Genomic DNA, 16208 nt, shown 5'->3' with positions numbered 1-16208 from the left:
ATGGAATTACATGAGGTAGATCCTGAGTCAGCTGTTTAGGAGTCTGATGGCAGTCGGAAAGAAAGGAGTCCTGGTGATCTTCTCCACAGTCTTTACCACTCTCTGCAGGCTCTTGTGGTCCATAGCAGTAGTGCTGCCATACCAGACAGTGATGCACCTGGTCAAGATGTTCTCAATAATGCAGCTGTAGAAGTTGCAAAGGATCCTAGGCAACATGGCAAACCTCCTCAGCCTCCTCAGGAAGTACAACCACCGTTGGGCCTTCTTGACCAGCTGTGTGGTGTTGAGTGTCCAAGTGGACCAACGTAGCTATTATGAATTTTGCTGGGTTGAATGTAGGCAGATACTGTGATAAAATAATTCAGTACAGACAGTATAACATTAAACCTTCAAACTGAACTGTGTACTGAATTATATTTGTCACTTACCAAATCAGTAGCTTTTAGCTGTGAAGTCCTCCCTGTCATACACAGTAATGTAATTCCTGGTTTAAAGCTCACTGCATGTGGGAGATTAGTATGTCTGAGAGACACCATCTCCTTGTCTGACCACAACCATGTACAAGGAACCAGAGGTAAAGTAAGATGTAATGATGCACTTCATAGATGGGAAAACAGCTATATAATAAGATCAACAGATGTTAGGTAGCAAAACAATCCAAACCAGCATTTGTGTGCGTTTGAGTCATCAGTGTGAGCTGCCGAGATCAGCAGGGGCTTGTGGTTTGGGTAATAATGTCCACATGGAGTTGCTTCCAGTTTGAAAACAGGTCTTGATCAGCTGCGTTTATGCTTATTTGTTTGGAACGACTCAAGCATCCTCATATGAAAGACATCTGTTTATCTTGGCTCCATGTGTGAAGTATACACTATTAATAGTCTTACAGGACTGATTTTAGATTCTCTGTTAGTAGATTCACAATGTTTATAAGAAGAACAAACCAAATATACAGTATCATTAATTAGTTCTATCCATTTGAGCCGAGTGAAAACATACATTTGTCTGGCCCTACATAGTTTTGGAATTCAACGTTTCACAACTTTTTTATTACTGTCCCGATGTCCAGTTTAGAAGATTCAGAAAAGAAATACATCTACAGACCCTCAAATGACTGAATCTAAATCATCTCACTCATCTGATCACCATTTCCAGATACAAAATTTAATTTGTAGCTCCCGCTGTGTAGAAAACCAGTGTCATCACATCACAGTTACCAAAGCTTTCCCTCCTCTTCAACTTTTTCCAATTACCTGATGATATTGTGATGTATTTGACATGAACTCTCTTCCAGGAACGAAGCAACATGAGCTCAAAAGTAAATGAATGTTTCAATATCCAGCTTTACTGTATCAGTGCATGTGTAAACCACCACAAGATAAAAGTGATATAATAACTGAGGAGTGCAACCACTCCCAGGGGTCTGTGAATTTCTTAGTATGAGGAGCAGCCAAAATGGCCCCATAACGATGGACTCAAACTACAATTTACCCACGCAACCTTAAAACACGCACATACACGGCAACGGATATGCTGACTGGTCTCTTGACAACACACTTAAGGTGACAAGACAAATGTGGCACTGAAAACATGCAGCCAACCGGGTGTGTGCACTGGTCAGACACACACACACACACACACACACACACACACACACACACACTACCTTTAAAGAAATTCACTCTGAAGTAGGTGTCCATCTTTTCCTCATCATCCGCCGTCCTCCCCTGTGTAGGCGAACGCCTCCATTTCCAACGCATCCCTCCTTCCTCTCCATCTACCTGCCTATATATTTCATGCTCTGTTGATTTTTCTGACTATACACTCTCCCGCCTGTCCACTTGTTCCTCTTCCAGCTTCACTCTCCTCTTCCAGTCTTTTTGCCCCTGATGTCCTCCCTCCCTCCCTCCCTCTCTCTCCTCACTCCTTTGATTACACTTTCTCTCCTTCACTCTTTCTCTCTCACATGGTCTCCTTCTAGCAACAGTGACAGTGATACATGATAATCCAATCCCACATTTCAGTTTTTCTTTTTTAATAAATCTGCAAAAATGTCAAAAATTCTGTGTTTTTCTGTCAATATGGGGTGCTGTGTGTACATTAATGAGGAAAAAAATTAACCTTGTAGCTGATAAGAACACACAAATTCCAAAATACTTAAAATCATTGACTCTCTCTTCTTTCCTACATGTGAGCCAGGTAAGTCCATAATGAACTACTATCCCCCTCTTCCTCTCTCATTCTTAAATTCACACACACACACACACACATCACTGCTTGTCATCTGGAAGTGATTGCGTCCACCGATACAACGTGCCTTTGCGGACACATAAAGCATCTCAGTGTTGACAGCCAACCTTTTGTTTATTACAGCTCAGAACAGAAATAACAATGAGAAAATCATTTCACACTGCGAACACACGCACACATGCACTCTGTTAACTCACTCATACCCAGGACGGCTGTCGGTCACTCTCATAAAGTTCAAATTCCTCATAACATAATGTTAGAAAGACCACAAACACTTGCAACCACCCACACACTGAAACTGACAGATGAACAATATTTCTTGGTCACCTTTATATTATAATAAATCTCATTTTTATCTATAACTCTTTTCAGCAATATAAAATGTTATATAGTGTAACTATTTAATGGAAAAAAATGACTCCTATGAGCATTTTATTCTGCTGCCCCTATGTGTTTTGGCAACTTCTGGGATGAACTCCATAACATCACATACACACAAACACTTTCACTATTACTAAACCTTCCCTTGTGTGTATAGTCTTATGGCTTACGTATGCAGTCATCATGGAGTCGATGGATGCTCTTTGCACAATATACCAGTAAGAGGTCAAACACTCTGCCTCATAAACACACACACACGGCTGCCTGGATGCTCTCATCCCCTTTCCTCTCCTTCCTCTCTGTGATAGGAATCTGCTCTCTAGGAGATAACATAAACACTGTCCTCATGTTAGCACTACAGTGAGGGACACTGTGCGTGTGTGCGCGCAGCAGAGGACAAGACAATGAGAGGCACACGCACAAAAAAACCAGATGAGATGTAAACAAGAGAGAGGAAAACAGTAAAATCTGAACACACGCATACACAAAAACTTGTTTGATGCAGAGGAGAGAATAGAGAGTGAGAGATGATGCTTTACTGCAAACATACACAACACACACACACACACACACACACACACACACACAGACAGGGCCTCTTCCTGCTTTTCACCACTGTTGTTACTCAATCTCCTGGACTTCTGGGGTATTTGTTATTTTTCACAGTGTGGAGGAACTGGAGGACTTTGGGATCTTTGTGGTGATTCGCTTCACTTTTATTCATCCAGACTTTTAATTCCCACCATCTATGCAGTTTCCTAATACAGTACTCTACTGCAGAAAAATAAATCACAGTAGAGGTCATGACGGAGCAAAGGAAACAGTTTGCCCTAAAGTCGCCTAATTACTGAAGTAATGGACAATTTTAGGTGCTTGTGCTTTACCTAAGGTGATATTAGCCTGTCAGATGCTCAACTACATTGTTTTCCATCCAAATTAACAGTGCAGACATTTAGAAACTGTCACCTGTTTGTCCACTGACAAGCTCTTTTTCTTTCTGGTTCTGGAGGGTTAATCGCTTCATTTTCCAGGGTTATAAAAAAAAGAAAGTGTCATGGAAACAAAGTCTGACAGATGTATGTGCAAGACAAATATATGCTCAAGATCCATGTAATTTCAAAATCAGGTCCAACTTATTCAATTTAATCAAAAAGATCTGGTAACAGGCTTGTTCTTTTCACCATTTGACAAATCGGTGCCTATATTAGAAAAAGACAAACTACATGTAGTTCACAGGACAACAGGAGGGCAAGAGACACCGGGAGACAAGACATGAAAAACGCATACACACCGAGGACATGCTGGTTGTATTTCAGTTGCACCAGATGGTTGCCATGGCAATGCGGCAGAGGGAGGGAAATATTTAAATATAGAGAGAAAAGTTTCATCCCTTTGGCTGTACGAGTACAAAAAGAATGTGTGTGTCTGAAAGGGAAAGGGCTGGGCTCTTGGCCAAGACAGGAAGTTGTTAGTAGGTTTTCTTCTATGACGCTTTTACCTGCGTCTGCAACTTGCTCTCTTTTTTCCCCAGAGTACAACAGCACCTTTTCCTCTATACTTTACTATATCAGTTTCCTAACTTCTACTCACACACACACTCAGATGTTTGTTTACATTCCTCATTGGGACTTACATTCCTGGAAACTTACCCTAACCTTAACCATAACCATTATCCTAACCTTAAACCAAGCCATCACCCTAAATGATGGGGACCAGAGAAAAACACACACACACACACACACACAAAATGTCTCACACGTGCACTGACACTGTGTGCAAACACACACATTCACTTTGAAGACATAAAGCAAGGAAAACACGTTCAGCTCCAACAGAAACATTAAATGCAGCACATCCACTGTGGTTTCTCACAGGCCTTGAAAACACACTCACACACAAAAACAATGATTTATTGCAGAGACTTTCTTAGAATTACCACTGAATCATACAACTCTCATCATATGAGAATGTGATGAGGCCAGGAAAAAAAAAAAAAAAATCTCTGAATGTATGTGTCATTTTGGACCAAATGGAGATAAAGGAGTACAACCCAGGTCTAAATAACAACTCCATTTGTCTTTTACGAGTCTGCAAATGAGATTCACTTCTGACACTCTGGCAGCTCTGAATATTAAATTTCACCTTAACCTCAATCAGATTAGTGGAAAATGACCATCTTTCTGCTGCGATGTGTTTGGAGCAGTGCCAAGAAGTTTCTGTTCACCACTACTGCTCTCTGAATCACAGCCTGTAGGAAGAGAGAGCGAGGGGGAGGGAGGGGGGGAGGAGGTGAAGTGAACATTTTGACAGCGAAAAGATGTTGAGTCTGAACCTGTGATAAAAGCCAAGACGTATAAAGTCTGTTGCTGCTGAATTGGTTACGGTATGAGGTCATAAACAAAATGTATTTATCTAAATGATCTCTAACAAGTTTCCAAAGCCGTTTTTTGGAGGACTTGTTGCATCCTGCATGCATCACTCTTTACCAAAAGCCTGCTGAAAAGTGTTGGAGGATGGAAAGAAAAGAAGGAGGTTTAACAGAGGAGCCAACAAGGAGGGATGTTGAGTCATGACATCCACTCGTGGGAACGAGGGAGGGAACAGGAGGGGAATTATGAAGAGAAACAGAAGGAAGTTAAAGACTCTTTCTCATCCTCTCATCATTTTCACAACAGGCTGTGGGAAAAAAAAACACAGTAGAGTGAAAGAAAGAAACGAGTGGTCACTACCAGCAGGACACCAGACACCAGCTGGAGCGCAACATCAACTATAACAGCTACATTACAATTAAAACTGAAACTGGTAGTTTCACACTGAAATTTGTTCAGTTGCACCATCTCTACTTACACAATGTAAAGCTGAGACAACTGTAATCAAAATATTGTCCCAGATTTTTATGCTGTGCAACATTCAGGTGAAATGGGAGAAGCAGAAGCTAGTGAGACAAGTTCAAAGCCGCACCCCTTTTTCACCTCTACACAGTGTAAATGTTTGTTTAACTGCTGGTTTCAGATAGCTACAGAAATTGTTGATTGCTTCCCCCAGTTCTGCTGTTGAAGATGGTTTCAGGCATAGTTAAACTTACAAACAAGCGCTTTGTTTGACGCATACTGAGGCTTTTATTCTAGCTGTGTTGCATTCTAGTTGTTGATGCCGGTGCAAAAATTGGCCCCTGTCACCGTTAAGTAGTGGAATGATGGATTTCTCCTCATATGATAAATGAACACTGATGAAAAATGGCAGCTCTACAAAGAACCCCTTTGATTTGCTCTCCAACCCACAATTCTACATTTAAGGCCAAACTAAACACTTTTTGGAAAGACACCGTTTTTTACAACCCTGCAGCAAAGGTGTTAATTAAGGCATCAAACTCCCATGACACTCCTGTGTCAAACTTGTCTCAAATTTAAACAGACAGTAGATGACCCTTCAACAATAACACAGCTGTCTAACAGTTTCTAATTGTCTGTTCAAATGTTGGCAAAACTCTGTTAAATGCATCTCTTTGTCACAGAATTTTTATTTAAATAAATTGTTCAGGGTTTTTCTTAGGTTTTCAGATGGCTTAGGTGATTTATTTATGCAACATCAACTAACTAGCTTCCATGGCTAGTTAGTTGGATTTACCCATTATAACAACTCAGCTCAAACCCTTTCACCATGCCTCGACTAAAACTACAAGCTGGGTGGGGTACATGTTGTTAAAGCAAACTTCAGCAAAATCTGCCTTTAAAATAAGTTTCGGTCAAAGGACAAATGCAGTTTCCCACGTTGGAAAAAGGCACCAAAAGAAAACACAAAGCTTTGGTTTCCATTCACATACTTGGGATACTCCTGCACCACTTAGGGTCAAGCAGCAGGCAACAGAAAATGGCAGGAAATGAAGCCAGTGGGAGAAACAGAAAGCTGCAGAGGACAAACTCCTCAACTCATCTGAGTGACAGCTTCCAGTGGAAGAGAACACACACTGTCACAGTATCAAAATTTCCAAAGTGATGACTGACATCCTCTTCCTCTGTATCAATTTGACTCTTGCCCCTCCACCCTGGGTGGAGAGCTGCAATCCCCCATCACTTCATCGTGCCAAGGTCTTGTAAGCAGCTCAGAAGATCCAACTGCGGTACGAGTTCTACACTCGGGTGGAAAAAAGTCCCTCATCCAAGCCTGGAACAAGTGTTTCAACGTGGTCTTCCTTATGCAACTGACGAAGTTTCATTTTTTTTGGCAGGTGGACGGGGGGACTGTCAGCAGTTGTTATTGGAGGAAATGCAAATAGCCACAGATTTTTTTTTTTTTTTTTTTTTTGTCCTTGAATGAGGGAAAAGACTGCAAGTTTATCTCATCTTTACAGATGTGAACAGCCTAAGCTGCCTTAACCTTACCAAACTTTAAACATGCTAATGGAAACCCACTGAATCCATTTCACCTTGTCCAATCACACCTTAGCAACCATAACTAGGCACGGCAGACCTGTCAAGCCTGATTTCTCCACATGCTGCGTGCTTGGGGCTGTAGAAATACCAATATGCAGGATATACAGACTTCAGATGGTGGTGTCTTTTTTTAGCCTTCCCAAAACCAAACACAAAAGGAGTAAATAAAAAGAATGCATTATACAGCGCATGTGTCAGCCCAAACTTTAGCTGCAAACATTAGCCAACTGCAGGGGGCATCTCATACTAGAGCTTTTTGTGATTAGGTTAAAAAAAAAAACAAAACAAAAAAAAACACAACAAGTACACTGGCCATGTCGTATTTTCCTGTTCCTGGATGCTGCATATGTTTATGGTTGCAGTACATTAGCGACTCTATGAAATTTGGCGACGTTTACACTCTTAAAAACTCCAGCCAAACACCAAATCTGAGACAGCGTTATGTTCACCAAACAAATTTAGTCCTGATCCGAAAAATCCTTATTTCTTGAAACAATTGAAAACATACCATGTATACAAATCATTTTCATATGAATAAAACCATGGGCACATTGTTTTTTCTTTATGCAGTATGTCCTTTAAATGGGTCATCAACTGAGGATACAAACTGTCTACCATTATGGTGAAGGGTACTTTATTGTTTTCCATCTTTCCTGAGACAAGAGAGAGGTAGGAGAGAAAGAAGAGGTGGTGAGAGGATGATGATGATGAGAGATGAAGGCCCACACCAGCGCTATTGATTATTTAGCCTTGTGCTTCTGCCCACGTGTTGGTGATACAGTAAGAGCTCACACAGAATTTAGAATGCAGAGAGAAGAGTGAGGATCTTTGAATCTCAGATGAACACATGTACAAAAATGTTTTTCCTCTTTCTCTCTCTCTCTCTCTCTCTCTCTCACACACACACACACACACACACACACACAAAAAAACACATGGGTGAATTCACTCTGACAAAAGTAAACTAAAGGGTGAGTTGCATTTTGTTTTATCGTTCTTCCTCTCCCCTTTCCAGTTCTACATCTGGTCTGTGTTTAGAGGGACTTTCTCTCTTACCACACTGTGCCTAATTCACACACACACACACACACACACACACACACACTGCTGACAGCCTCATAAACACATTCACAGTCGGCTTACTTTATTCATTTGCTCACTCTTGAGTTATAATGCAAACAAAGAGAAAACTGTGCACAGTTAATTTTAGGCACTGTTTGCAGAGTAAAACGGGGCTGGCAGCTACAGTGAAAATCTCCCATCATGCATCTGGGCTGCATCTTAATTGAATGGGAGCTGCTGTCAGGTAGAACTTTGCAGGTATAGTATGTGACACTGATAGTGAAACTATCATTAAATGCAGCACTAACTACAGTACATGTGCTCATACCTTTGGGTGTGTGAAGAATTAAAACACTGAGATAGCTGCAAACGGCACCAGTACACATTGTCTTGGTATTGATTTACTAAGAATCAGTACAGACTTGTATTGTACTGCATGATGACATAAAGTATCACGTCATAATTTTAGATTATTGATTTTGAATCCTTCAAAACTGGAAACAATTATTCTGCCGTCGACTACAGGTGATCTTTGTGTGGAAACAAGTGAAACCAACCCAACCAGCCAGCCAAGAGTCAAACTATCAGTCAGCAAGACCACAGGTTGGAGAATATTAACACTGTGTTTCCAGTACATAGTTGGTGGTACACAGAGTGCACACCCATATACAAACTGGGTGAAACAATCAAAATCTGTTGTTTGAAAATATTTCCATTATAAATTCAACAAAAGAAAATTAAGCAATGCAACATCCATTTCTCTGACCAGCATAATTTCATAATAAAAGCATAATAATCCAAGAAATACAGTTTGTCTAATATAGATTTTTTTTTAAATTGAAAATTCCATCTTCTTTGCTGATAAATCCAGAATCTAGGAATATAAAAATATGTTTTACTCCTAAAGTTTAACTACTAGACAACAGACATTCTCAGTGTACGTGCACTGGAGGCTTCATGTTGCCACATCACATACAGTAGATTGCATAGTTAAACCATCACCAGTTCCAAAATGTACAGATTTAAAAGTGAGCTCTTTAAATCAGCAGAAAAACACTTTTCCATTGTCTGCACTGCACATACTTCATTAGGATGTTTGTATGACATAACAATAAGTACTGGCCTGGTACAACCCCACTTTAACTCTAAACCCGACGACACTGTCAAACAGGGATGAAAGAAAAATACAACACAAAGAAAAGGAGGCTGTGAAGGAGGGGACAGGGACATAGTGACAGGTAGAGACGCACGGGTGACACCTCTGCGTACACACTGAGAATACATTCCGCTCTCCATAGCCACTATATGTTGCTTTCAGGAACATCTTGTAAATCTGCACATCCAAGAACTGAAGTCACAGAAAGTCACGAGAGTGTAGGACTTTGCATGTCTTTTCCTGTTTTCCCGTTTTGAAAGTTTGTAACTGCAACTTACAAAAACTCATCTAACAACATTACACCTATCGGTTACTGACATGCTTAGCCTGCATATTCTTCCCCCCCTTGGACGTCACGTCTTTGCAGTTAACTCAGGTTTTATATAAAACCTGTTTTCAGTACAAGTTCATTTTTCCTGGAACATTCAAAGTAAATTGTGGAATTTCCTGCAGCAACTGAACGCAAGACACCTCTCTGCCAGCTGACAATAACAAACCCTCTAATAATAAACCTCTCGCTTACTCACAGCCATCATTTTGAGATGGACCATGCACACTGCAGTGATGACCTCTCACTGTTTGCGGTCAATAGTGAGTCATGAACAAAAAGCACTAACTAAACCACACATCTCTAAAGAAGAGCCATCACTGGGGCTTATTTCACACAGCTGGTCACCACTGTTTTAATTCCACCAGACTAAAACAACTCCTGCAACTGCAAGTCGTGCAAAGTGATACAAGATGTGGTTTTATTTAACTGAATTTCCTCTTTTAATTTCCTCTTACTTCTCGGCGGAGGCTTGCTGAGCAACACTGCGACGTGCCTTTGCAGCCGGACCACTCTGCTCTCCAGCGCGCCGGACCGGTGGCAGATGGACACCAGCTCTTCCTCCAGCTCCTCCAGGATGCTCACCGAGTGTTGGGACAGATCCGAGAGCTGTCGCAGCACCGAACACAGGGTGAAGCCGCACACGTCCACCAAGTCACCGAAAATCTCCGCCTGCTGCTGCGGACGCGCCTCCAGCACCTTCCTGCCGTCGGGCTTGCACACATCCTTTGGAAGTATCGTCCGTTTGCAAAAAGGCATGGTTTCTCTCTCCCTGCAAAGAATAACAAACTCCGCAGATAGTCAAGTTATATTCCTGTGGTCCTTCTCCCGCAGTTTGGCGCGCAGACGCATGCTATGAATCCTCCGGGAGGAAAAACTCCACTGCTGTTGGACAAGCTTGGAGCAAACGCGCGTCGTGCGCTCTCATTGTTTTTGACTGCGATCGAGCTTTTCTCTTTTTTGGTGTGGACGACTTGAGTCAAATTAGTCAGAGTAACACACAAAACATCCGGTTTAAACTTTCAAATGCAAAGCCTAAATGCATTTTTTGATCACAGTAGGCTAATCCAACCCACTAAAATGCCAAAAATGAATTGAGGATTAATTATGTAATTAATTGATATTATTTAAATATATCTACTACTATATAAGACTGTGGAATATAGTGACACTTCATGCCAAGTGAAGCACTTTGGCCTTACATAACATATAGGTTAACATAATAATAATAATAACCACCTTAGAATTTATAGCAATTGGCTTGTCATAACCATCCCTCTACGTTGAATATGTTTTAAATCTGTTTAAATGGATTTATATAGACTACATGATTTTGCCCACTTTGTAAAAACATGAATCACTTTTATGGATTTTAACTATTATTGTAACAATTGTACAATTTGATATTGCACAGTGTGTTTTCTTACCATATTGAAGTCATTTTGGTGCTTTAGACATGTTAATTAAGTTGTCTCTATACTCTATGCTCTTATTTTGAAGCGTAACAACCCAGCGTCAGATCTTAATTTGTCCGGCTTGGCCAGGCGTCACGGAGCGCAACAGCTTGGTGTTTCCCAAAAAGTAAACCTCTCTTGAGGAGGAAGAGATGAAGAAGAGACATTAGAAAAAGGGAGGAGGAGAAGATAAAAAAATGAGGAGAAGGAGTGAAAACAGAAAAATGGGAGGCAGGGGAGAAGGAGAAGAAGGGTGACAGTGGATGGATGAACCCTTATGCACCACGGCGCGTAACTGTGCGCGCCAACGTTGTGGGAATGTATGTACATGTGTGGGTGGGTAAAAGAAAAGTTGAGTGGATGCTTCTGTCCACAAACGTTTGAGTGCTTTTCTCTAGGGCTGTTTGTCATGGTTTGAGCTTCCTCCTAAATTAAATAAAGAGAGATCTGAATGCCGCAGCATATAGTGATATGTCAGTGTGCTTCCAACTTTGTGGCAACAGTTCTTGTTTGTTCATTTCCTGTTTCAGTATGACAGTGCCCTTGTGCCTATAGCTAGATCAAAAAAGAAACTATTTTTCACTTTGGTGTGGAAAAACTTGAATGGGCTGCACTGAGCCCTGACCTCAGCATTTGGGGCCGAATTGGAACTTCAGCTGCTTGGCCGTATCACCCACCATCAGTGCTGGACCTCGGTGATGCTCTGGTGGCTGAATGGGAACAAATCCCCACAGCAAAGTGACAACACGTGCACAGGGAGGAACCTTAAAACAACAGATGTTGTTAGAGTATCTCTTTAAGAAGCTTCATCTCTGCAGGAGCCTCTCGGGCCCATGACGTGGCCCCCTGGACTCTGAGGAGAAGGGTGGAGAGGCTCTGCGCTTCCTCTCTGGAGCTGTTTGGCTCTTCAGGCTTCACAACTGTTCTCCCCAGCCAGCTGCTCACATCCACTGCTCTAAATCTTTCAATTATAGTTTGTCCTCTGTTCACCTCCTTCCATTATGCCTTTAATGTCTTACACTGGTGTTCTGAAGTCTTTCTATCCACATAATATTTTGTGACCATGCATGACATATTAGTTACTTAACACTAATCACCCTGTTTATGGGACCATTTGTTTATTTGGCGAGTTTCATGTGATTGTGACCATGAATGCTGGGAAGACTTTCAAAACTGATATTTCATGAGCAATTTTCTGTTTTCATACAAGTTGTCTCTCAGTGTGTGCCATGGTATTGATGCGTTTGTTGCCTGAACGCCTTCCGAAACCATTACAGAAAAATTTGTTCAGGATTGTTCTCTATCTGCCACAGCCACAGTTAAGGTTTGATAACTTTTTCAAATATCATTTTGGTTGAAACATGGTCAAAAATATAAATTAATGTGGAGAGGGACTGTCAAAGGTTTCTGTGACTTGACAGCAGTGCGAAGTCGAAGAAGGCAGGGGTAGGAGCTCATGGCTTACAGTGAATACATGAACACACTTCTGATCTACTACTGCTTTTGCACAAAGGCTTCAAGCTGCTGCTGGATGGCACCAATATGGCTGACTCACAAGCTCCTGGTTCCTGCATTAGTTGAGACATTTTGTGAAAAGTATTGCTTCTTTCTTTGCTAAACAGGACCAACTTTACAATGAACCTACGCAGCTGCATAGATTTCTCGCAGCTGCAGCTGAATCTCCTGCACAGCGACGCTTCAGCGTTCTCTACAACACTTTACGGGACTCTGCACTTTCTCTGGAGCCCTATGAAAACTCCACTCCTCTGCTCAAGGCCCGTGAATGTACCCCAACCTCCCTCCTCCCCAAAGGAAGCACATCTGGTCCTCAGAGCGCCCCCCGGGCCCCCTTTAGCAACCACTCCCAGACGTGAACTTGGCCTACCTAAATGTTTTTGTTCATGCTGTCTGTCTTATGGAGAGGGGGATGGAGAGAGAGAAACGAGAAGGAATTTCAACATTAACTCCCTTTTATTGACACAATTGAAAACAAGAACATGAGAAATTTATAAGAAATGGAAGAGAGGGGTTGTTTGTGTGTGTGGAATGTTGTCTATGTAAACTGTTCTGTGTGAGAGGCTAGAGAAAAACAAGAAGCCAGTGGGAGTGGCCACATTACATCATTCCTACAGTTACCAGGGCTTCACACTAATTGTGTCGGTATTGACATAAAGCCAATCAGTTGCCATGACAACCAGTGTGTCACTTTGTCATTTAACCAACAAATTAGTCACTGATAAGTTCAATAGACAGGTTCAACTAGTAAAAGCCCGCCTTTGGCCCCAACTCAACTGTCAACAGGCCAGTCAGCCAATCAGCTGACAGTCAGTCAAGCAGTCAATCACACTGAAGCAATTGATTAGAAACAGCTGTCCTCACCCACTGGTTCTCCACCCTCTCCCTCCTCCTCCTCAGTTCATTGTTTCAGCAGCTCTGCCAACTTTTCTATACTCACACAGGGAGCACGCTCCAAACTTACCTTCATTACTTTGCCTGCTTCAAGTCCCTGGGTCTTTCTGTCTCCTGTTCATTGTATTGTTCATTCTACACACTGTATAACCATCAGAAACTGAATCTCACACCAAGCATTTGGCTGATGCTCCAATCCAAAGTAAACCATATACCATAGGTGAAGAGTATTTTGTTTTAATGATGCCCAGCCTGGGGGTTGTGGCACCCAAGAGGGTCCCAAGATAAATCTGAAGGGTCACAAATGTCTTTTTTAAACATCTTCAGGGATCTGAAATTATGTCCACACTAATTAAAAACTAACACACAAAACTGTACAGTACTACCATATTTACTTTTAATAGATAAAAAGCTCAAATTGGTTGGAAACCACGGCTTTATTTAACCAGGTAAAGGCTTCAGTGGATTAAAATTTATTTTCTGAAGGCAAGACTAGAACCGAGTTGCACCTGTTACTCATGAATCATCACTAAATGTGTGTAAAGTCCTTCCTAAGTTCTCAGTAACTACCACAGTATAGCTATACCTTTAATACTAGTGGTTTATTGCCGTATATTGGGAGGTATGACTGTTTAAAACATTAGAAATGTCTAAAACTAGTAGACATTTTAATGTGTGAATGGGTTGATAGAAAACATCTGTAGCATCCAACATCTTCCTTAAAGCATATACTAGTAATTTATTTTTTATATTTAACTAGTTCTAATTATGTGATAATTGGCATCCTTTTAAGACAGCAACCATTATTAGGATGTCACAACTCTCTGACATCTGTGAGACACTGACAGGACAAAAAGTGACATTCTAAGGCCTGTAAAGACTCAAGAATAACCCCATCCCTCCTCCACTCACAAGTCTGTTCCAGTTCAACATTCAAAAATATGGATTATATGTACGATCTTGATATGTATGAGCTTGATGTTGTATGCTGAAGTCTGAGCCGAGGCTAGTGTGTGTGTGTTTGTGTGAGGTCTCTAAACAGTTTCAACAGTGCCGAACCTTTGAAAAATCTTCTGACATATTTGCAAGAGGCACAATTTTACACATACTATACAGTGACATGTTTCACTGTACTTGACATTTAAATACTCTAGTGACAAAGATGATACGCACTAAGTGGATGTGCAGTAATTATGACTGAATCCGTTGCGTCTTTTTTTTAAACATGCATCTGTATTTTTGTCTGTACAATTTATTCAACATATTACTTTTCTGTTCTGTTTGAGTGGACATTTATCTCTATATTTCCTCTGCAGCTCTTTTGCTTTTCTCTCCATCCAGCTAAATACACTTGAAAGCCTCAGTTTGACTATGCACAGTGTGCATGTATGTGTGTGTCAAACGTGATTGTTGTTGTTGTTGTTGTTGTTGTCTGGGCTTGTTTGTCTGGCAAATCTCATATTTTAAATGTTCAAAGACTGGATTTGCGTTTGTGTGCATGTGTGAGTGCACGTATTTGTTTACAAGAACTGGGCCCAGGCCTAGAAAAATGACGACGATGCTGCCACTTCTGATTTGCTAAAAAAAAAAATATCTATGTACACTATGTATCCTCACACAGGTGGATTCAAATTGTGGTTTATGCTTTATTTGCAGAATTAAGGTGAAATTTCCAGCAGGTGTAGCCTTGTCTACAATTGTGCAGCAGCAGTGCCCCCGGCAGGGAGTAAATAAATAGCACAGCTAAAACTAGCTAAAGAAAGCACTGTGTATGTATGGTTTATTATTTCATAGAACTAGGGAATTCATTTACTTTTTACATGTATTTCAAACATACCACACCTTTTGGAGTCTGTGCCAGTCTGGCCACCCCATCCAAGGTTTTCTAGATCCACCACTGGGCATATTGTATTTCAAAAAATATTACTCGAGAAACACTGTTCTTGACAAACAACTTTAAAAGGCGTCCAAACAAAAACAAGGCCTCCACAAACAGGCTACTTTTAAAATGCTGCTGAGGTTAGGACAGTAAAAATGACTACACTTTTAGCAGCTGTATTTCACAGATACCAAATGCTGAACTTTAAATTTTCGCTTTGTCTCATCATCCTTCCATATTTAATCTTTGTCACTTACCCCTTTTCCTTCCATTGCTGTTCTGTTTCCTCCATTTGTCCCTCCTTCCATCTTTTTATTTCATCCCTGCATCCTTCTCTCTTCATCCATCCCTCTTTCACTCTGAGTTCTGATTTCAGTACCAGTCCATATGGTGACTGCTGGGATACAGCCTGCTCTGCGCTGCAGAAACCTGGCCTGGCACACACCACCTCACTGTGTGTGTGTGTGCATGCGCATGTAAAAGAGCTACACCTGCGACTTCCATCTCTCACCCTGCCTCTCCAACACAACACATACCATATCAACACACACAGCAGGAGTGTGTGTGTCGGTGTGTATAGACAGGCATGGCTCACTCCTATGACCGTCTGCTCTCTGACACGCTGAAAAGTACAGTAATCCATCATCCTTGGCAGGGAGAAGTAAGGGCAATGTGTGAGGACAGTGAATGTGCTGTATTTTACAGAGGGAACAGAGGAGAGCAGGGACTGATGCAAACAAGGATGGAGAAAGGAAGACAAGGAAGGTATGTTGGGGAAGATGGAAATTGGAAAGAGGGAGGAAGGAATGATTGAGAGAAGACAAAAAAGTTTATTAAAGTATGTTGGGGTCAGTGTAGG

General features: G+C 41.3%; 1 protein-coding gene across 2 annotated transcripts in view; it reads right to left on the bottom strand.

The window, feature by feature from the left end:
• nhsl2 (NHS-like 2) overlaps positions 1-10573 on the bottom strand; it is a 92710-nt gene extending 82137 nt beyond the window's left edge. Inside the window, exon 1 of one of the 2 annotated variants that reach the window (XM_020623714.1) lies at positions 10066-10573. In XM_020623714.1, the coding sequence (XP_020479370.1) occupies positions 10066-10366 (301 nt within the window). In that variant the 5' untranslated portion in view covers positions 10367-10573. Of the gene's footprint in view, positions 1-1663; positions 1832-10065 lie in introns of those variants that run through there. The other variant, XM_020623715.1, reaches the window with a different exon arrangement.
• Between the last annotated feature and the right edge of the window lie 5635 nt (positions 10574-16208).

The sequence above is a fragment of the Monopterus albus genome, unplaced genomic scaffold, assembly GCF_001952655.1.
Source record: "Monopterus albus unplaced genomic scaffold, M_albus_1.0 scaffold308.1, whole genome shotgun sequence".
NCBI lineage: Eukaryota > Metazoa > Chordata > Actinopteri > Synbranchiformes > Synbranchidae > Monopterus > Monopterus albus.
This window is presented reverse-complemented; position numbering and strand designations above follow the sequence as displayed.